The sequence below is a fragment of the Pelecanus crispus genome, chromosome 6 (genome assembly GCF_030463565.1).
Source record: "Pelecanus crispus isolate bPelCri1 chromosome 6, bPelCri1.pri, whole genome shotgun sequence".
Taxonomy (NCBI): Eukaryota; Metazoa; Chordata; class Aves; order Pelecaniformes; family Pelecanidae; genus Pelecanus; species Pelecanus crispus.
Genome location: NC_134648.1, coordinates 745,343 through 762,491, shown reverse-complemented (window position 1 = coordinate 762,491; position 17,149 = coordinate 745,343). Strand labels below are relative to the sequence as shown.

General features: G+C 51.6%; 1 protein-coding gene across 1 annotated transcript; it reads right to left on the bottom strand.

The window, feature by feature from the left end:
• Positions 1-788: 788 nt before the first annotated feature.
• On the bottom strand, positions 789-16,935 carry LOC142593693 (SITS-binding protein-like). The gene is made up of 10 exons (XM_075711904.1): positions 16,477-16,935; positions 13,740-13,911; positions 12,744-12,951; positions 12,455-12,605; positions 11,598-11,795; positions 10,314-10,582; positions 8,388-8,524; positions 6,678-6,799; positions 5,733-5,912; positions 789-962 (listed from the first exon to the last, which is right to left on the bottom strand). The coding sequence occupies exons 1-10, from the start codon at positions 16,933-16,935 to the stop codon at positions 789-791; spliced, it is 2,070 nt and encodes a 689-aa protein (XP_075568019.1).
• Between the last annotated feature and the right edge of the window lie 214 nt (positions 16,936-17,149).

Below are 17,149 nucleotides of genomic sequence, written 5' to 3'. Positions count from 1 at the left end.
AAATAATTGGAAAAAAAACCCATAAAATTCAACAAATGGTGAAAAGCACTGGCTGGGGCACACAGGAGTTCTGTGCTGAGCTCTGGAGTTTGTATTCCAAGGTGGGCAATCACCCTGTCCACATTGTGCTCTGATAGAGCCACTCCTTTGCTTGATCGAGTTTATTTTTCTTCCACAGAAACCTGCTTCCAATAGACCTGGAATTCACCCACTTTTCCAATTATCCTCAAAGTTGGGCTCTCACTACCAAAGACTCGTAGGGGAGCATGCACACAGCATCAGACGAGAGGAGTGGGTAGTGCTTAGCACACATGGTGTCCATGCACACAGACAGAGCTGTCATATTTAGTTTTCCCTTTATACACTTTTTTCTTTAAATGCAAAACATCCCATCTGGTATAAGCTGATATTCGTTTATCTCCTATTCTGGAAAAATGCACTCTCTGGACAAGGCAGCATCTTTGAGCATGGTGCCAGGGACCTGGAAATGCTGGATGTGCCCACCTAAAACACACACACACAAATATTTCATTGGGAGAACCCTGGAAAGATAGAGGTCAACATTCTACATGGATGTATGTTTGTGCCAAAGCTGTATTTCTGCTATTTTAGAATAACAGCAAATATGAAAAGATTCAAACAATTCCTGCTGAAACTAAAGAAAAAAAAAAAAAAAAGGTTCCTGGAAAAGTGCAAATAGGCTGAAACAGTCTCAAGGAAGAGCGAGCACGTTTGGCCAGCACTGCTCTGAAGGAGGTCAACTGTCCAAAAGCTGCGGCAGTCCGAATTTAGGAGGTCTTTACAAAAACCGGCACCTCTGCAAGGCTGGCAGAGTAATTCCTGAGGACGGTGCCTCCATCAAACACGCGGGCAGTGTTGGTGTCCATCCACAGGTGCCCTTCTCCAGGCAGGTAGATATCTCTCCACGTTTGTCCTTTTTCTGTTATTGGGGCAACCAGGACCTGCAGTGAAAAAAAGAAAGAAAAAAAAAAAAAAAGAAATTGAGCACATGGAGGATTAGTCAGGACATACCGCTAGCGGTGCCAAGCAAACCACGAGGCTGAAGGGACGAGTGAGCAACCACAGAGAAGATCAGAAAGTCCGGCTCACAGCTGCGAGCGAGAGCATCCATCCATGCAAGCCGCAGAGGCAAAAGCTGGTAAGCACAAGGCTTCCTGAATTGCAGCGAGGAAAGATGATGCGGTGGCCTTTGTTTGCCTGGGACTGGGATCATCCCTGCCTGCAGTAGCCCCCAGAGTCCATCCAGCTCAGCTTTTGGAAGAGTTGAACAAACAAAAAAACCCAAAACATCAGAAGTCTGTGTTTCCTACAAACTAAAGCTCGTGCTTCTAGGTTGAGCAAGGCAAGGGTGGCTGCAGATGCAGGCAGAGCAGGAGCACGGGCTGGCCAGCAAATCCCAGGTGCTGCAGGGTAGGTTCAGGCTCACACGAAGCAGCTCCTTGAGGAATTTTTACTGGAACGCAATGGGAATTGGTGGCACAGTCAGGGCGAGAGACATCCCTGTGCTGCGTAGGGGAGTTGTGGCAGAGTTGGGAATTTCCCTTTCCTCCCATGACCCCGTGCTTGGGAGGATCTGGTTCAGGCAGACCCTTTGATACCAGTTAAACAATGGAGTCAAATATAATCTGATATGAGACCAAGCAAAAGCTGGTATGTCAATTAGAAATGAACACGTTATAGGGGTGGGAGAACAGCTGTAACTCCAGGATGCTAAGAAGGAAGGCTTCGAAAGCCCTCTGCCCAGGGCTGCACTCCAGGCGACTTAACCTTCCCTTCCCAGCTTTCCTGTCCTGCATTTAGGACAAGGATTTTGTGTTTCAACCTCTTAGACTAATTAATTTTTGCAAGTTACATAAACTCTAGCAAAAACTCATGTTCAAAATATACAAGATGATATAAGCTATCTCAAGCAACAGTCGTATTTATCATTCTATGGACTCAAGGCTCCTTTGGAGATTCAAGATATTAGCTGGCCAACGCCCTCAAATGATCACAAAAAATCTCAGTGGCAGCCTTGGCATATGGGTAATCGCATTTTAAAAAAAGCATAAAAAATAAAAGCATAAAAAAAATTTGCTTTTGGGTCACAAATCAGTGAGCCCCATTTGGAGAGGATGCGTAAGGAGAAGTGTGCTCTGCTCACTCCTCCCTGGTGTCCTAGTCAAGGTAATCCAGTCTCCAAAGAATGTTAGAGAGAAATTTTTTTCATTGGTTTATGGGAAAAGAAACCTTTTACATTACTGAAGTTCTCTAGTTGGTGGTGGTGGTGTGAGGAGAGGGGTCCCTGAGCTCATTTCTCTCCCTACTGAAAAAGAAAAAGCAGTTTCCAGTATTCTGAGAATTTTTATTCCTGATAAGTTATTTAACTTCAGAAAATAAAAGAGGTTTTCAGGGCCCTAAATGAAGAGTTTTACAAGAAAAGCAAAGCTTTGCTGAAAAGAAAAAACCCCAAACACAAAACCAGCTGCTTTGGCTTAAATTTAAATCTGCTTGAACACTGAAGCTTTGATTTGTATTTGTGCAGAACCGGGTTCGCATGATGATGAAGAAAGAAGAGATGATAGGAAAAAGAAATTAAAATTCTAGAAAGACTATTAAAGGGAAAAAAAAGGCTAAATGGTGAAAACAGAGTATGAAGTTTATGGGTCAGTTCCTCCAAAAATGGGGTTTAGGAAGTCCTGGGCGGCAGCAAAGAGCAAGTGCTGGGGACTCACCCCTGCATTCCTGAGTGATGCTCCTTGGGCCGCCCGGCAGCACCATCCCAGGGAGACACGGTGGCGTTCGGCACAGTTTGGGGGACACTTGCAGACCCTCCTGGCCTTTATAAATATTCTCGGCAGCAAGACCCGGATTCCCTGCCTCTCGCAGGATCCACTTTCCCAGGCAGATGGCAGTGACAAACAGCAGCGCCGCGTCAGCCACAAACCAGCACGCACCAATATATTTTGCTGGATCGGTGCAACTTGTCTCTTTGCTATTATATTTCAACGTGCTTTGCTGTAAGGATTCAATAGCAGTCAGTTCCCTTCCCGTGTAGTGCAAATGTGCTCATGAGTGATGCTGGAACACGGCTGCGCAGTGTTAAATCAGGTTCCAGACCTCTAGTCAAGGATCAAGAACTCCCCGACCGCTGCAGTCCCACACCACCGCGCCCCAAAACCACTTGCAGAAACCCAAAGCTGTTGCTACCGCATCTGCTCGAAGGGAGCAGAGAGATATTGGCTTCCCTTTGTAGCCAGCAAAAATCCGACACAAAAACTGTTTATTGAGCGCTCTTGCTAATTTGACAGATATCTCATCCAGCCTGATTCAGGTTGAATGCGTGCTGCCAAGAGATCTGGAAGTAATGACTGTACAAATCACAGCCTGAAAAATCAGATTTCAAAGCAGGGCTATCCTCCCAGCCCAGAGTTACCCCCCAAAAAAGCCTGAGGTGCAATTTGGGAGCTGAAGGGCTCCAGCAATAGCAAAAAGCCACGTTCATCAGCACCCTGCACGGAGGGATGACGTTCAAAAGGTTGGTCCCAGTGTCCTAACACTTATTCATGCCTCGGACCGTATTGGGACAGAATCACCCTGCGTATTCTCCAGTAATTTATTATTAACGATGCTCCAAATTGCATCAAAACCATTTTTGGAGTGCATTTCTATTCTTCCAGCTTCCAAAAACTATCTCGGGAGTCAAAACATCCCCCCTCTGGGCTCTCCTGCCACAAGCTCAGGCTCTTGCGGGGTGTGGGAGGGAATACAAAACAAAACCAGACAAGATTTTTGCCAGCCTCACATCATGCTTTATCAGAAATGCTTGGCCCCGACAAGTTTATGGAGCAGACATCACATTTTACTGTATTTTAGGAGCTTTCAGCCAAGCCATGACTTTGCGCCTCCTGGAAGATAGGACTGAAGCTGCTCTGACCTTTTATTTCCACCCCCCGCATTTGTGATATTTTACTGGGAATCTCGCCTCACTAACGCAGACCACATTTCTGCCTTGGCCAATTCAATCGCATCGGGGATTTTTCAGTTCAAGTGATTTTGGGGGAAAGCACTAAGTCTTAGCTTGCTCACAGTTCTAACCAGTTACCACCGTTACTGCCCAAACACGCGCTCTGCAGCGCGCTGGGACAGCAGAAATGCCTCGGCTCCCTCCAGCCTCTGCGCCTGCACAACACCAGTCTAAAATTAATTTGTGCCAAGGATTTGTACTTTAAAAACACCCCACTTGATTATTTGAGCGCTCTACTTTTTAAGCAGCAGCAGAACGACATTTTAGCAAGCCTTCTGCAGTGAAACTTTCCTTTAAAAAAAACCCCCAACAACCAATAAACTGAAACTGCAGAATTTATGGTAAGAAACTCAAGCTTGGCAATCAGGTATTGCAATGTCCATTGGAGGCTGCAAGCAGAGCCTTAAAAGATAACTCTGCAGCACAAGATGCTTTTCTGTTAAAACAAGAAACTCCTATTGAGCTTTGCTTTTGGATATTTTTTAGGGAGTTGATGTCCTCATCATTAGCAGCATCCCCACATAAAGATAGCCCAACACACTGCAAAATGACTGCAGTACTACGAGCAGAGGATTATGCTTTTAATGAAAAAAAAAAACCCTGTAGAAACTGCCAAAATCTAGAGCTGCTGGGATCCTGCACCCAGGCAAAGCAGGAGGTTTCAGATAAAGTGATGCCACTGCACAAAAACTCTCCTTACAAAAATGGGAGGCTGAGGGACAATTTTCATTAAGAAAGGTCTTTTTCAGAAGGCATGAATTGCCTTTCCAAGCCCTTTTTGGTTTAAAGCCATCATAAATCACATTATATGTCATGCCATCTATGCACTAAACGAACATTTCAGAAGCTGTAATGGGATGAGAGGGATGCACGTGCAGGGAGGGTGACAGGAGAAACTCCCCCCTACACAAGCCACAGCCAGAGTGTGAAAACACCAGACTTGCAGGGAGTATTTACAGCATGAAATCACTGAAATCTGAACAAACAGAGGAAAAAACAGAAAGCTGCGGGGAAAGAGATGCCAGCCTTGTTTAAATCTCTACTAGGAAAATGGATAAAAACATCAATCCATCTTAAACATGCCACAGATATCGCGATAGCATTCTCCTAACTTGCTGTGGCCTTATAAATCTGATGGGCTGCGAGCTGGTGGGCCCCATTCACAGCACTCATGGGCTGAAGAAATCCTCACTACAGCTGCCGGGGGCTGAAGTGTAGGCTCAGGTGAGTAAATCCCATAGGCAACGGGGGCATTGGGCCCCAGGGTCTGTGCTCTCTGATGCTCCCCGTCTGTTCTGGGTTGCATTTTGATTAGGATCGAAAAAACCCAAAACGTGGCTAGAGAGGACCAGAGAGCTGCACCTTGTTGGTTATCGCGGGCTGTAGCTCCGAGTAATTGGATTAGCAGCCTGAAAAGAGGGGGAAAATGAGCAATGCTGACCGTCAGGAGGTGTCTTCCAGCAAAGGACTGAAAAATACACTGATATTAAAAAACAAAAGGGAAAAATAGTCTTGTTGACTCTTCATTTTCCATAAATTGCAAACCTGGCGTAGCCAACAGGGTCCCATCGGCCCTTGGCTGTCACGCAACCCCTATATGAGCGCTGTATTCGGGCAGGATGCAAAGAGGCAGGGGGGCGAGCGCAGGGGCACCTGATTTGCCCCCAGTTGCCCTTTGAGGGCATTCAGCTCCTGCTTTGCCTACCTCATCTCCAATGAGAAATTCATCCTCTATGGTAAAAGCGGTTGGGTCTGTGGGACTGAGCCACCACGCTGGCCGGAAGATGGGGTACCCCAAACGAAGCCATTCCTCGCTGTATTTTATGAGGAGCGGGACAACAAAGTCCCGGTGCCTCTGTATGCACTGGCGGGTGAGATTCAGGACCTGCAGGGTAGGAGAAGACAAAGAAACCCATGAAAAGTCCTTCATGCGATAAACAGCAAAGCAAGAAGGAAAAAAAAAATATATATTCCCTTGGGAAGAGAGATTACCGAATTGCAACACCCTGACCAAGTTATGGCAGCTAACAAGGTGCAGACAGGGTTGATACAGTGGATTTATTCCCATTTAGATGTGGAAGCTGGGGCAGCGGCTGGCCGGTGATATCTGCGGGGTGTTGGTGCCTCTAAGCAAAGCAATGAACTCTGCTGCTGCTGGCAAAGGGACATTTCCCCCTGTGACCCCGATTTTAAGAATTGCTCTCCCCTATTTTTATTGCCGTAAAGGTGACATCCCTGGGAAAACACCTCCAACTGTTTAAGAAGATCTTGAGTGTGAATCCGCAGGCTTCACTCTACTGTAGATACTAACTATTTGATCAAACTATAATTAAACAACTCCGCAGCAAAAGGGAGGGAGAGAGACGTGCCGATTGCTGTCATTTCTACAGGCATTGCGGATACCGGCCCCGTGGTTGCACATGGCCGTGAAGTATAAAGCCACAAAAACTCGCATTAATTTTGCAGTGAAAATACTGCTGAGAGCACACAGCGGTCTGGTTGCTGGGGCAGAGAGCAGGATTGTGTGGGTAGCAAGAACAGGACGGTGATTTTTAGCCTCAGCTTTCCCCAGTAGGGACCTCAATGGCTTTTGGGGGCGTTTGTCGTAAGGGACACCATGCCCCCCTCTGCGGGGTGTGGGGGTACGTACCCAGGCGTCGCAGCAGAGCCAGGGCGGCGTGCTGAAGGCCATCACGGGGAGAAACATCACGATCTGCAGCCACCGCACGTACAGCTCCAGGTCCCCCGGGGTGTCACCGGCCAGGCTCCCTCCTGCCCGGGACAAGGAGCTGAGTGAAGCTGCTCAGGGGCATCTCATCACGGGGCGAGTCCCAAACGACCTGCTCCCCACGCGGGCAGGACACGTTACCCCACGGCAAAAGGAGCTGGATTCTCCCCACCCATGTTTTCCTTCCTTGAGCATCATCAGCAAATGTCAATCAGACATCCACCTCCGGGCATTTTAGGACCAGACATGCTGGGGATGATGTCTCAGGAGTTTCTAAATTTTAGCAGAACATTGTAAAAAGGATTTCTCTCCTGCGAAGGAAAGCGTTGGGAAAATGCTGGAATTTCCTGCCACTTTGATGTGCAAAGATGAAGCATCACGGGGAAAAAACCTCCTGTGATTTGGATCCCTTCAAATTCACAGTGGAAAGTGGTGGAGAAGCAGAGTATTGCTAACTAATTAGTCAGAAACATGTAGTGGAAGGGGATTCCAGTTCCCCTCTGAAACACCAGAGAGGGACTTGGGAAGGACAGGAGAGGATGGGATGGGGCAGGGAAAGGGAAGTGAAGCCCTTGGGGCCAGAGCGTCCCTAGGAGCCATTGCTCTGAAAACCTGGTGCAGCTTCCCCTAGAAATGGCACAAAAACCCCAACGCCGAGGGCTTACCCAAACCATCCACAAAGCCCCGTGTCCTCCGGAGGCTTTTCCCATCCTGAGCCGCCCCTGTGCACCATTGCAGCTCCCAAGCCGGGGTGACACAGCCCGCTGGACCGCACGCCCCAGCAGCAAATGCCACAGCCCGCGCCGCGCAGGGGGTTCTGCGCTCTCGCTCAGCTCAAGTATCCCAGGGGGTTCAGCGTCTCCGTGGGGGGTGGGAGCTGGCATGCTGTGATGGCCTAAGCCTTGTTTTCTAAGGAAAACTGGCTAAAAATAGAGGCCAAATTGAAAAATTGCTCAACCACCCCCTTTTTCAGGACTGTCTTTGCAGCTCTGCTCTCTGGGTCTGACACTTCACATGCAGCCTCTGCGTGTTTGGGGCATGTTTTAAACATAAATAACCCGGTCACCTCCAAGAAGAGGGGAAAAACGAGCTGCTTGGCCCCAATCAAAGGATTGTTTCTCGACTTTTATAATGGTTTTATTTAAGGATTTCTCAAGGCATTGTGCTTTGGAGCAGAACTTGGAGCAGGGCTGCTGGTGTTTTAGGAACATCTATTTCCCAGCCAGGAGCCTGGGCATGCAGTGTCCCGGCGGCGGGCTCCCTCCTTGCTTTTGCTGGGTGGGCTTCAGCTCAAGCGAAGCCGCGAGAGGCGGCGGGCTGCCCTCCGCCTGCGGTTAAGGAGCTCTGCGAAGGGCATCCCCAGAGACCTGGCTGCTTCTGGGACTGCCTATTAAACTTTACGACATGTGTTTTTGTTTTCAATTCCTCAGTCGATTCCCTAGTAACATTCAACCCAATCAAGTCAGCACGGCAGAAAATTGGGTACCGGGAACAGCGTGCTTCAAGGCTTCATACAGCACACCTAAGGCAGATGGTGCAAACACCTCCCCTGATCCTCTCGCCTGAACAACGGCTGCAAGAATCTCTGCAGAAAAGCCAGAAACAGGGGAAAAGCAGAAAAGAAATTATTACCTACTGCATCGGGGATGAAGAAGTTGTAGCCCAAGAGGCTGTAGTGCAGCACGGAGGGAATAACCCCCTTCAGCCCAGCGTGGCTCCAGTCCGAGCGCAGCGGGCTCATCTGGACGAAGAGCGGTAGATGACTGGATCTGGGGGAGACAAGCACAAACCCGATGCTTTTAGGTGGCTCTCAGGAGCCAAGACTCTCCGATGCCTGGCTGTCTTGGCAGTCGCTGTGGTCAGACATGGGTTTCTCCAACCACTTGGCATCTCCACTGGAGGGAAATCCGTGCTCCCCAATACCACTCCCACCCGCTGCGCCTGCCCTGCTGACTTTGGCAACCCCCATCCTCCTCCTCCTCCCCAAATCCCCTACTCAAAGCTTTCCTTCTGGCCTGATCTCACAAGGACCACAATTTGGTGGCCCACCTTGATGGCAGCACAGCCACACTCTGGGTTGTAGCCATCTTCTTGCTACTTCTCATATGGCAGCACCGACCCCGGTGGGAAAGTGCTCACAAAAAACACACCCAGGACACCGGCTGGGGTATCCCGGCAGCACCCTCAGCCCGGGTCCACGCAGTTCCCCAAACCCAAAGCACGAACCTCCTTGCGACACGGATGGCCAAGGAAGCATGTCCTGCAGGGAGGATTTCTCCTCCTGGCTTTCATTTGTGCTCATCTGTTTCACACTGAGCGGCTGTCATTCCTGACAGCAGTTTTATCTATCTGCCAGAGAAAAAACATTATTTTCCCCATGGCTTTGTTTGTTTGGTTTTTTTAAACTTTTTTTCCAGTAGTACTTCTATGCCTTAGGTTTACTTGGCAGGGGGCAGGGGGTCAAGTCGTCAAGCAGGTCTGACTTGACTGTCAGACCGTCAAGCACCGGTCAAGTCTCCGGTGCAGGAGACAGCATTTCTGGTGGCCAAAAATGGTCAAATCTGGACCTTCCTGATGAGCTTGGGCTTGAAAAATGGTCTGGAGCTCGGCTAACCAAGGGGGGCTTTTTGATCCAAGTCTGCTTGCTCCTAGAGTTTGGTTTCCTCCTCAACCTCCCACCCGTTTGCTGACTCCCCAAAGGTCTCCCAGGGACACTTTTTCATCTCGGGAGGTGGTAAGGCTGATGCGATGGTTTATGAAACACTTCTGGTATGGAAACTGCCCACCAGGAAAGGTATGATCCTGGATGGGCTAAAAATATGGTTAGAAAAAGGGCTATTTCCACCGCTCTGGTGTTGCACATGGCTGAGTAAGAGCCTGTCACCACCTCGGCATGTGAAGCTTTGCTTTTTCTTTGAAAATGAACTATTTTGAACTTGCCTTCTCATCCAATTTACCATCAATGCCTCATCCGCAACATGAAATAAGTCATTTTGCAAACAGCCTACATATCCCTTTGCATCTGCCAAACAAAAATAATTGGAAGAAAGAAAAGCAATAGTTTTCGGTGCCTTTAGCCAAAGGGTCTCGAGGCATGTTACCACTGCTAATTAATAAATTAACCCTCTTGTGGGCTATGCAAGCATGAAAAGTCAGAAAACTGCAGCCGTTTGACACCAGAAGCAATTACCAACACAGGAATTTGGCCAAGACTCCAGGGTTCACCCTCTCCCTCCTGCAGAAGGGGCAGCGACCTGAAGCTTGAATGGCTATAAATGACAAAATGCATTTTTATTGCATCTAGCATTAATACATTTCAGCATTTTTATGCTCCGAGACATTAAAAAAAAAATTAAAATGCTCTGAAAGAGAGAGGAAGAGGAGATATGAGAGCAACATCTCCCTACATACTGCCCTAGACCACCTCCACGCTGCTTCCCTGGGTGCTGAGCGGTGTCTCGGCACCCCAAGGGCATATTTAAAGCATCACCTCGGCCATCTCCCGAGCAGCTCATGTGGCCCTCGGCTCCAGCAAAGCATCTTCTCCTTGGCACCCACCTGGCACCGGCGCTGATGATGGTGCCGTTTCCCAGCGTCGCCAGCGCCGCCGCCAGCGCCCCGGTGTATCGGTCGCCCGCCAGCTCGGCGGGGGGTGGGACGGCTTGCTCCAGGAAGGCATTGCCCTCGGCGCCCTCGAAGACCGCGTACGTGGCCCCCAGCGCCTGCCGCAGGCGCTGGGCACGTGCCAGGTACCAGCTCAGCGCCGCCTCGCTGGTGACGTTCAGGCGGGCGCAAAGCCGTCCCTTCCACGTGGTCAGCAGCGGAACCTGCGGCAGAGGAGGAAAATTTCTGTCAGACGCATAAAATATCCCGCCAGCCCCGGGGTGCAAGGCTGGAGGATGCCTGCTGTGCCCGCATCCTGCCCTACCGCAGCTTGCACCATCACGGTGCGATGCATAAAGGTGTAAGCCTGCTCTCAACATCCCCCCCTCCCCAAACCCCTGCATTGGTGACTGTCCCGGTTTCGGCTGGGATGGAGTTAATTTTCTTCCTAGCAGCAGGCACAGTGCTGTGGTTTGGATTTAGTAGGAGAAGAATGCTGATAACACGCTGATGGTTTGGTTGTTGCTCAGCGCTGCTTATGCCAGGCAAGGACTTTGCAGCTTCCCCTGCTCTGCCAGGGGCACAAGGAGCTGGGAGGGGGCACAGCCAGGAGAGCTGACCCCAACTGCCCCAAGGGCCGTTCCATACCATACGGCGTCATGGGCAGTATGGAAACTGGGGGGGTTGGCCGGGGAGCAGCGATCGCTGCTGGGAACTGGCTGGGCATCGGTCGGCGGGTGGGGAGCAATTGCATTGGGCATCACTTGCTTTGGATATTATTAATACTATTATTATTATATTGTTATTATTATTATTTTACTTTATTTTATTTCAATGATTAACCTGTTCTTATCTCACCCCAGGAGTGTTTCTCACTCTCACTCCTCCGATTCTCTCCCCCATCCCATCGGGGCAGGGGGAAGGAGCGAGCGGCTGCGTGGTGCTGAGCTGGGGCTGGGGCTGAACCATGACAGTGACAAATTAGCATATCATTAAAATGACTGCAGAAAAGGGAATTGGGGGCAATTTTCTGAACACCGGCGACTTTTTAAAATATCTTTTGGAAGTGGAAATTTGAAGGCTGCTTCCTTATGAAACAGGAGAAGAGCTGCTCCCCCAGGCATCGCTTTGCCCCCAGTGCAGGATGATGGGGTTGTCCCCCTCTGCAGGTGTTCATTCAGCTTTAATTTTGATTGTAGGTCGAGCAGCAGATTCAGGGGCTGGAGGAGGGTCTCGTACCGAGCAGTCCCCGAATCGCGGCTGCAGGCTCAGCCAGTAGCTCGCCGCCTCGCCGTCCCGCAGCGAGCGCAGGAAGAGCGGGGAGGCGATGCTGGCGTACGGGGACAGCGTGATGGAGAGCTGCAGCGGTTTTATCAGGGAAGGGTCCCAGGCACGGGCCGGGTCGCGCCTCTTCCTCCGCTCCAAGGGCACGTGGTCCTGCAGAGAGGGTGAGGCAGAACAAAGGCGTTTTGTAGGAGTCGCAAAGCCACCGAGCACCGGCTGCTCAGTGTCACTGCCTGCGTGGGGTGAAACTCCAAACCGAGCATCCCTTCTCAGGGAGGGGAGCATCACAGCCCCCACCCCGCAAAACGCGTGCATTTGCATTTTACATGTAGGGATTTAACGGTGCCGAGAGCAGGCCTGATGGCAGCTCTCCATTTGCTTTTCAATCATAGAATCACAGAATCGTTCAGGTTGGAAAAGCCCTTTCAGATCAGCCAGTCCAACCATTAACCCAACACTGCCAAGTCCACCACTGAACCAGTTAAGGGCAGAGTAGCAATTTCATTTTTCCTGGCTTAGTGGCTGGATTATTTTTAAGGAAAGTGAAAACTGGGAATCATTAAGGTCAGAAAGGAGCTCTAAGATCATCAGTCCAACCACCAACCCAACACCCCCATGCCCACTAAACCATGTCCCCAAGCGCCACCTCTGCCCGTTTTTTGAACCCCTCCAGGGATGGGGACTCCCCCACCTCTCTGGGCAGCCTGTTGCAATGCTTGACCACCCTTTCCGTGAAGAATTTTTTCCTAGTATCCAATCTAAACCTCCCCTGGCACAGTTCCAAGCACCAAGGCCGGCAGGACGGGACATACCGCGGCGGCGAGGATGGCGGTGCAGCGCTCCCCCAGGGCCAGGACCCCCTCCTGAAGACCATGCCGCTTCAATTTCTTGGCCAGTGACCTCAAACCTCGTTTTATTTTGGCAGCTGAACCCACCGGGCCATAATACCGCCAGATGGGAGACCTGCGTGGTGGAAAGAGCCGGGGTGGGTTTGAAGCTGGGGGCGGTTTGCACCTTGTGCCGGCACGAGATGCTCGGGGCAGCGACCAGGACAAGGGCTTGGAAAACAAGCCCGTAGCCAGGAGGGAAGGAGCGTCTTACCCCAGGAGGGCTGTATCCGGCAGCGCCCGCGCCTGCCCCGCGAGCTGGCTGCCCACGTGCCGGTGGGCGGCCGCGACGTCCGGGCTGACGCAGAGGAGGTAGCGCAGGGGCACGGCGGCTCTCCCCGCCGGCGTTTCCAGGCAGAAATGCCTGTTGCTCTCTAGCGAGAGGAAGAGGGGCACATCGGGTGCCACTGTCACCGTCACTCCTTTGGGGCGAGAAGAGGAAAACGGTGCCTCAGCACGCGCCTGGCTCCTCTCGGTCCTCACGCTGGTGGCCGCAGGGACAGGGATGCACGGGGCAGAGCCTAACTGGTACCAGCACCTCCTGCATCAATCCCAGCTGCAGATGTGGCCATGCAAGCAAAATCCCCGCTCTCCACTTCCACTATTCCCTCCAAAACGCCTTTCAAGGGCTGGATTTGCTCCATTTCTTGCCTTTTTGCTCTGCATTCAGCTTAGGCGGCGGCTTCAGCTTCATCAGTGCAGGGCAGTTGCAGATCAATTGATTAATTGGGGGAATATCTGAAGTTCGGTGCAGAATAATCCAAATATCTGCCCAAAAATGACAACTGCAACTCAACTCATTCCCGCATCCAGCATCCCATCGCAGCGTCAGGGACCCGTGAGCTCAGGGTGAAGCCACGCAAGTGGAGCTGGAGGATGCAGCAATGGACACATTGCTTAAAAAAAAAAAAAAAGGCACCCCAAGAGCATGGGATTTCCCTGGGGTGACTTGGGCCAACCCCATCCTCTCAGGCACTGACATGCAAATGCAGGTTAGGCGCACTGAGGGTGAATATCGTGGCCTTTTCCACAGGGATGAGGCAGTGTGGGATTCATCTCTTGTGTCCTGCTGCCAGCTGTCATTACATTTGTAGGATATTTTAATCTCAGAGGCATCTACCCTGCTCTTAAACTAGTTGCTAGATGAGAAGAGGGGTGGGGATACAGGGATTAAAGCAACAGGACATTGGGCAGGGAAGGATGCGATTACCTGTTGAGCCTAAAAAGTATCTCTCCAAAACAGGCCCGTAGCCGGCGGGGTTTTTGCCGAAGTCGCCGCTAACGAAGGGCTGCGCGTGGCTTTCGGCGCTGTTGAGCGGCCAGCGCTGGGCACGGATGCTCGCCCCTCCGTACCAGGAGACGTTGGCCATGGAGAAGCAATCCTGCGGCCAAGAGAGCGTCATCAGATGGCGAGAAATGCCCCGGGGTGAGGATGAATGCGCAAATAGTTGCATGTGGAGAGGCAAAACCCCCGCGTGCTATTCCGGTGTTGTCAGAGCAGTCATGGGACAGGTCTTCCCAGGAAGAAAAATCCCAACCCCGTGAGATTCAGGTGTTTTATGCAAAAAGCAGTGGGTGCTCACTCCTTGCTTTCCGCATCTGACCCGGTAGATACTCAGGTTTAAGTTTTTCCTCCACAAGAACAAGAGCTGGCCTTGCAGGTACAAAAAAATGCTGAAATTCTGTCAAACAGCTTGATTTCTCAGCTTGCAGTTCACTAAAGTTATCAAATGGTGTAAGAGTAGGAAGAGGAAAAAAAAAATTGTAGCAAGAGTCAGAAGTGCAAGTTATGCGCTTTGTTTACCTTGAAGAACAAAAAAGTATTAAAGCCAGAGACAAGGATTTTTCTTCCTCTTCCCCTTACGTGTCTGCCTGCGCCTGCGCTCAACACGCAGCCAGGTGGAGGAATATAAAAATCCCACCGTGGGAATGAAAACTCTATACTTTAAAAACTACAGTTTCCTTTAAAATAAAAAAAAAAAACAAAACAACCCACCACAAGAAATCTTCCCCAAAGCCTGCCAGTTTCAGATAGATGAACTTAAATAAAATTGCTCTGAAGCAGCCTGGTGATCCAGAGGTAACGCCCACGCACGACACCCCGCGCCTCCGAGAGCCCAGCTGGTTACACCTCTGCACCCAACCACAGTTAACAAAAATTAACGGGTTTTTGAGTTGCTGGCGAAAAGGTGCTGGGAATGGTTTGAGCAAAGAGGCTTCGCAGGTGCACGTCGCTGCAGGACAGAGCGACAGCGGAGGTGGAAAATCCAAGGCAGCAGCTTTAAAATGCAGCCGCGGCGCTTTCACAAACCCAGCTTAGAAAAAAGCTGTTTGGATCTTTTTTTTTAAAAAAAAAAAATAGAAATAAGCCTCTCCTAGCTACTGTCTGCAGTGTTTCTGGGGTGAATTTACAGCCTGAATTTGCAGCTATCCCCACCTGCGTGCACGCAGGGAGGTTTTAACCCCGCTGTGAGCGCTCATCTCAATAGCGCCGCAGGGTCCCTGGGGTAACTTGGGGGTTTTCCGCTCTCTCCCAAGGCAAACCGATAATAAAAAGCACTTCCCTCAGCAGACTAGATGAGGCTGGCTGGCTGAGGCACTTCTCATAGGGCTGACGGGGCGGCGGAGCAGCGAGCCATCTCCAAAAGCTGCCGGCCCCCATCCCCATCCTCGCCCCCCCTCCTTTCAGAGCCCATCAATTTTAGCCTCAACGCCTCCCCCACTTTCCCCTTTCTGCCAACGCAGGGGATCAGCAGGACTCAGCATCCCGCGTGACTCCCCACGCGGGGACGGGCTTCCCCGAGAGCCCGGGGATTTGGGGCCGCGGAGGGAGGCTGGGACGGGCGGAGCGGGACCCGGCGAGCTCCCACCCCGCTTTTACTCACCCCGACCCCGGTCCCAGCGCTCGGGGAGCCCCGAGCTTGCTCCCGCTGCGGGGGCAGAGAGAGGTTAGGTCTCGCTAAGGGGTGGGGAGAGGAGATGTAAATTATTAAAATGGAAACCCTGGAGGCTCAGAATAGCTGTACCAGGTGTCAGCTGAACTAGTTACACCAGCTGGGAAAGAGCGGGCGAAAAAAGCCTATTCTTAACTCTTAAATTTCACTGCATCGTGTTTTCCAATAGTTTGGGGTTTGTTTTGTGGGTTTTTTTTTTTTTGTTTTATTTTTTGTTTGTTTGGTTCAGTTTTTTTTAAGTGGGGAAAACACCTATTCTATCTTGCCCGCCCTCTCAACCGCCCCAAAATTGACATCAGCAAAGCAAAACCAGCCCCAGACGCAGAGGGTGCATTCAGGCAACACCTTCTACCGGCCCAAACCCACGTCAACAGGCGATTTACAGCTAAAGGGGGAAAAATTACCCATCCCAGCAGGATCCCATCCCGCTCCCTCGCCTGTCCCGAGGGCTCCCCACAGCAGGACACCACAGCCCGATGGGGTTTTTCCTTCCCCTCCCCGAGGCTCATTCTCAGAGCCTGCTTTTATTTAACTGAGGGAGAAAACTGGGAAGAACACAAAAAAAGAACCAAAACAGCCCCCATAAATTTTTGCAGCAGCGGACGTGGATGAATCCCATCCCGAGAGAGCTGCCTCATTGTGTCTGTGGTTGGAAGAGACCTTCCCGAGCTCCCGCGTCTCTCGCCAACATTGTGATCCCGAGCGCTTATTTATTGTCGCTGCATAAACACGGCTCTCCCGCCCTGCGGTTACCAATGCGGCACCGGGAAGAGGCGGCCGCGGCCCCTCGGTGTTTTGGGGGCTCAGCATCAGGGCGCGAGGCTTCCAAAGGGGCTTTTCCCACCTGGGACCCTCCAGCTACCGGATGCTTCGGAAGATGGGGTGCCCCCGACTGCGCGGCCCCATAGCCGTGCTGGGAAATTGTGCGTTCAGCTTCGGCTCGTTTTACCCCGAACGCCACGGTTCAGAGAGGGGCGCGGGGGTCCCCGTTACCTTCAGCGTCACGTCGGGGCGCAGCGGGGTCCAGCGGACGCTGTAGCACTCGGTGGCGGGGGCTGGCGGGGGCTCGAGGGAGAGCCGGAGCTCGGCGTCCTCCTCCCAGGCGTAGCAGAACTGCCCGCCGTCGTGCCAGCAGCGGTCCCGTGGCGGAGGCGGCTCGGCAGCCGGCACGCCACCCACCGCGATCACCGCCACCATCCGCCCCGCCGGCAGCGCCCGCAGGAGCAGGGCACCGCGCCGGCGCTCCCACAGCATCCCGCCGGCCTGGCCCCGCAGCACCCACTCCTCCGGCGACTGCTCCAGCGCCTGCCAGGAGATGATGCCGATGGTCATGGCGAAGAAGACGGCCACGCCGAGGCAGCCGACGGCACCTTTCCAGGGCTCCGTCATCTCCCTGAAGCCCGAGGTCCAAGCGGCGTCGGGGATGTGGCCGGTGGGGCGGGCGAGCGGCATGGTGCGATCGCAGGGGGATGCTCCAGCTCCTCTTTCTCTCCCCTCCTGCAGCAGCACAAGAAAAAAAAAAAACAAACCCCGTCGTCTTGGATCGCTCCAAGACAATATTAAAAAAAAAGTTTAAAAAAATTAACTCTTTTCTCTTTGCAGTAATCCAAAGGTACGAGAAATCTCTTTTGCAGCCTCACGGCTGTGCGGCAAATCCCACTGCCGG